At 45.3% G+C, this 5430-nt stretch overlaps 1 protein-coding gene across 1 annotated transcript in view; it reads left to right on the top strand.

The window, feature by feature from the left end:
- Positions 1–5430, top strand: part of KAZN (kazrin, periplakin interacting protein) — a 172858-nt gene that overhangs the window by 14780 nt on the left and 152648 nt on the right. Inside the window, exon 2 of the mRNA XM_042479508.1 lies at positions 3004–3164. Coding sequence (XP_042335442.1) covers positions 3004–3164 — 161 coding nt within the window. The remainder of the gene's footprint in view (positions 1–3003; positions 3165–5430) is intronic.

The raw sequence follows: 5430 nt of genomic DNA, 5'->3' as shown, positions 1-5430 counted from the left end.
TATCTATCTATCTATCTATCTATCTATCTATCTATCTATCTATCTATCTATCTGTGACTCAAAACCATAGCAAAATGGAGTGGTTTTGATGACCCCCCCCCCCAAAGCTTCCCAAATGCTCCTCGAAAGCAATTTTTAAAATATGGCTAAAATAAAAACTGAGGGTGAACTAAGATCACTTTTGTATGTGTTGGGCATGTCCACCCCTGAGACAGATGGATAGATAGATCATATAGATAAACAGATACACATACCAAAATCCATAGATCATACCAAAATCCATAGATGCTCAAGTCCCATAAAATATACTGGCATAGTAACATGGTGTCCCTTATATAAAATGGCAAAATCAAGGTTTGCTTTTTGGATTATATATATATGTGTGTGTGTGTGTGTGTGTGTGTGTGTGCGCGTGTGTATGTTTGTATTGGAATATTTTCAGTCCATGGATACGGAGGGCCGATTGTACATATGCCAGTATACATCAGCTACTTGGTTCAATAAATGTAACTGAGGAATGGTGCTTATCCCATGGCTTACTAAATCGATTTACCTTCATCCGGCTTACAGCTTAATTCAGGCATCATCCTGATGTTATCAGAAGGTTTTTGCTGCTGAATTTGCCGTCCAAATACATCCCGTGTGCATCCCCGCTTCCAGGAGCGCTCATTGCGGCTCTTTTCGGATCCGGGAGTTTTCCGGCTTAAGAAAATGGCCGTCGGAGCAGTCCTGGAAATGGGGATGGACTCAGGTGGCAAATTCAGCAGCAAAAACCACCTGAGATGCCAACGATTTGTAGGCAGCTGTCTCAAGACACCAGGTGCTGAATTAGTCTGCATCTCTGGGACTGGCATCATCTTTGACAATCTGCCATCTGCAAAGGATGGCAACATCTCTTTAGCGTCTCATAACTTTCTAAGATGTCTTTCCTTGTTCAAGGGAAGTAAAATTGCAATTTTTTTCCTAAACACCCACAACATTCAACATGCAAAAAAAGACGCACCAGCATTTCAAGGGCCATCGTTGGTGACGGTTAAAGGCTGTCCGCCCCATTTCCCACAGATAAAACATATTGATGCTTGACGGTTCAAAATGCAAAGTGAGACTGCTGTTGCAGAGTCTGTCTCCCTCCTTCCTCCTCCACTTAGACTTTTAAGATTTAAGAAAAGAGGAGAAATGACTTCTGTGCAAAAGGCTGTCACCGAGGTGAATTTTTCAGCTTGACTTGTCAAAATTTGGAGCGGAAGCGCTGACAGGGCTTAATTTATAATGCTGCGAACAAAGCCCCAGTAATGGGTCTCGGAGAAGAGAAAGTGTGCCCAGGAGGAGACAGGAGGGAACTTAAATGATGAGGAGGAAATGAAGAGAGAAAGGGGCTGGAAAACTCAGATCGGAAAACGAAAAACGTATTCAGCCCGGTCTGGCAAATACAGTCAAGGCTGTTGATTCTGTGTCCGCACTGCAGAAATAATCCAGGTTTGACCCCACTTGAACTGCCATGGCTCAATGCTATGGAATTCTGGGAAATGTAGAGCTCTGGTGGCACAGCAAACTACAGTTCCCGGAATCCCATAGCATTGAAAAGTGATGTCAAACTTGGATTGGTTCTGCAATGTGGATGCAACCTGAGTTTGCCTGACCTGAGATGCTTGGGAACAGAAGTGTTTTGGATTGCGGTGCTTTTAGATTTTGCAATATTTCCATATATATATGATGAGATATTTTGGAGATGGAGTCCAAGACAAATCATGGAATTGACTTATATTTGGCCTATCCCTGGTCATGATTCTCCAGGGTCTCATGCAAAGCTCTTTCGCAGCCCAAGCAGGAGATTTTAGGGGATTGCGTTGGAGTGCATTTGGGGGCAATATGTGCCGAAACACTTTAGTATGGATAGAAAGAGCCAGACTGCTCTTCCGAAAGCCTGAACTAGCTTGATTCTTCCAGGAAAGTTTTTCTCTCCTTGCAATCCTTCAGGGCAGAAAGAGCTAACAAGCCTGGGAAGCCAGCGGTGGAGGAGGGAGATAAATTAACCAAGACGGCTAATGGTGTTTGTGTTTGGCAGCTCTCCTTGGGATCCCCACTTTGCATAATATACGGATTCTTCTGGCATTAATTTTTCCTAGCAAGCCTTGTGCGCTATGTGAAGTTGAATTAATTTATAATGCTGCGAACAAAGCCCCAGCCATGGGTCTTGGAGAAGAGAAAAGGAAACCTGGCCACATAGCTTGTGCGCTACGTTTGTCCGATGGATAGAGGTGTGTGCACCTTTCATTAGCAACCATAGATATGGGAGAGACCTTGAACCCAGACCAAGTGAGGCCTGGGTTTCCTTTACACTGTGCAATGATGCCCCTTTGCTACCACTTTATATGCCACTTTTAAGCCTGGTATTTTGTGGTTTCAAGAGATGGCTAAGAATATTCTGCCAGAAAGCTCTCCAAACTACAAATCCCGGTCCATACCAATGATGTAGTCGAAAGAGGTTGGGAAGGTCTATAATGTACAAAAGCTTGTGGTCTGACTATGCGCCACTGTGCCAGTCTTCTAGGGCTGCGTCTGCACTGCAGAATTAATGCAGTTTGGCGCCGCTTTAACTGCTGCGGCTCCATGCTACAGAAAACCTGGGCTCTGGTGTCTTTAGGGTGTTGCAAATGTTTTTTTAGCATCTCCGGAGTTTATCACACTGGGGCTAATTTCAGCATTAAAGAGAGATTAAAGCACATTTAAAGCGAAAATGGCGATTAATTGCACAAATGATTATCACATACAATTGTGCAAATAAAGTGATATCGGAAATGCCTTGTCGCCGAAATCCTGAGAGCAAAAAGATGTGTGTTAATGCTTCTTTGTCACCACTTCAATGGCGGGTTTTGCGCGACGTGGTGTGAAATTGCTTCACGTAATTACGTGATTTTTCCAGGATATTCATGGGATAAACTCCTAATCTCTCTTGTGTGATAAACTCCTGGATCTGAAAATATTCTTCTCCTTCCTCCACAGCTGTGCAATCTCTCCACACCTTGAATGACCAGATCTCCGACTTCATTGTGGACAAGGCCAAAGTGCTTACCGAAGACGATGAAAATGCTTTCTTGCCCGATGAGAAAGATACCCTGAAGAACTCCATGTCGCTCATGAGACACCTCTTAATGGATGCCCAGGTAAGAAAATCAATACCTTTTCCCACAACAGATGTACAACGCATGTTGTTGTTGTTGTTGTTGTTGTTGTTTTGAAAGGGTAAAAACAGGCTGATGGAGGAACAGGTGAAACAAGCATCTTAGCATTGGATGCCCGAAAGAATCAAAGCCCTTATATGGATTTTTAGAATGTATCAATACAAGGGATTTAACATTGATGGAAGGTATTAAAATCCCAAAAAGAAAAGTTCATACCCAACGATTGATAGTCCTCTGGGTTTTATCTTAAATGCCTCGATGTTGGTTTTAATCTGCAGCTCTTTTTGGATTTCTTTTGCATGCATTTTATTTGTGCATTTTGTGGCATTAACCTCAATTACAGGAGCGGCTTGGAGAGCATCAGTGTTGGATGGTATAGACATTTGTTGTTGTTGTTGTTGTTGTGTGCCTTCATTTCTGTCTTCTATGGTGAATGTATCATGGGTTTTCCTGGGCATGGGTCTTCAGAGGGGGTTTGCCATTGCCATCCCCGGAGGCACCTTCAACCACGGTTGTGTGCCTTCGAGGTCTCTAAGGAGACCCTAAGTTGAACCTATCACTGTTTTTCAGAGAGGCTGAGAGTGTGGCTTCCATGGCCAAGAGGGCAATCGAACCCCGATCTCTAGAGTCATAGTCCAATGCTCAAACCATAATGCCACCTTTTACCTTACCAAGCATTATTGTCCTTTCTGGTGCGTCCTGTCTTCTCATGATGCGCCAATCTCAATTCAGTGTGTCTACAATGCCCCCATTGGGAACCAGCATGGTGCAGTGGTTTGAGCATTGGACTAGGCCAGGGTTCGAATCCCCACTCAGCCATGGAAATGCACTGAGTGACCCTGGGTGAAGTCCATTTTCAGAGGATGGCCATGGCAAACCCCCTCTGAAGAAATGTGCCAAGAAAACCCTATGATGGATTCGCCATTGGTTGGGTGGCACAGCAACAACAACAATTGTGTCGGTCTGTGTGGCAAAGAAACAACTGGAGACATAGGGCCCAAACAGACAGGCCAAAATAAACTGCTTCGGATCACTTTGGAGGTATGCTGTTTAAATGATGCATGAGTCCTAAGAGTCCGGAAGCCGTGCCAAAGCCATGCTCCAGTCCTAAGGACTAGAGCATAGCTTTGGCACAGCTTCTGGCCTCTTAAGATGCGTGTGTCGTTTAATCAGCATACCTCAAGAGTGACCCAAAGCAGCTTTATTTTGACCTGTCTGTATGGGGCCATAGATAGGCATAACAGGATCCTCTCTGCCTCAACAGAGTCATGAGTGCCCACATTATGCACTATAACTGAGCAGCCAGCCCTTCTGCGATGCCAACAGCGCCCACTTTGTCCTGGGAGGTGTTGGACGCATCCAAAATATTTCTCCTCTTGGCAGCCTTGTTGTGTTTCCAACAAGTTAAAGTGCCAGCCATGCCCAGATACCAAGACTGCCATGTGCCCAACATGGAGATGTGGACAAAGGAGGCCATTCTTGCCCTCATCTTCTGAGCTGGACATGGACCAAATGAGTCAGCGTCCAAAGGAACAAAGTGCCGGAGTGACCTTTGCTGGGAGGACAGTGACTTTGCTTGGCCGAAAGGACAAGAGGGTTTTTCATGAGCTGGAGAAACTCAGGATCAGTTGTGATTGTGTGTGTTTCTGTGTGTATAAGGAGGGGGTGAGTTGACCTGCCACACTGCAGAATTAATGCAGTTTGACGCCACTTTAACTGCCATGGCTCAGTGCAATCGAATCTTGGGATGAGCAGTTTTGTTGTGGCCCCAGAGCTCTCTGACGGAGAAGGCTTAAAGAGCTTGCAAAACTGCCAATCCCAGAATTCCATACCATGGAGCCATGGCAGTTAGTGGGGTAAGCCTGGATTTACTTCTGGAGTGTGGATGCAGTCATTTGTCAAAGGGATAAAAGGGATCAGTCTGTCCAGCTTGCTTTTTTAAAAAAAGGAGGGAGGCAGGGAAGGAAGGAAGGAAGGAAGGAAGGAAGGAAGGAAGGAAGGAAGGAAGGAGAAGAGAGGGAAAGAAGGAAGGGAGCGAAGGACGGTAGGAAAGTAGGAGGGAAGGAGAGAGGGAAAGAAGGGAGTGAAGAAAGGGAAGGAAGGAGAGAAGGAGTGAAGGGAAGGAAGGAAGGAAGGAAGGAAGGAAGGAAGGAAGGAAGGAAGGAAGACGAGAAGGAAGGAGGGAGGGAGGGAGGGAGAAGGGAAGGAGAGAGGGAAGGAAGGAAGGAAGGAAGGAAGGAAGGAAGGA

This window comes from Sceloporus undulatus, chromosome 7, assembly GCF_019175285.1.
Source record: "Sceloporus undulatus isolate JIND9_A2432 ecotype Alabama chromosome 7, SceUnd_v1.1, whole genome shotgun sequence".
Taxonomy (NCBI): domain Eukaryota; kingdom Metazoa; phylum Chordata; class Lepidosauria; order Squamata; family Phrynosomatidae; genus Sceloporus; species Sceloporus undulatus.
Note: the sequence above shows the minus strand (reverse complement) of the source record. Positions and strands in the feature narration are given on the sequence as shown.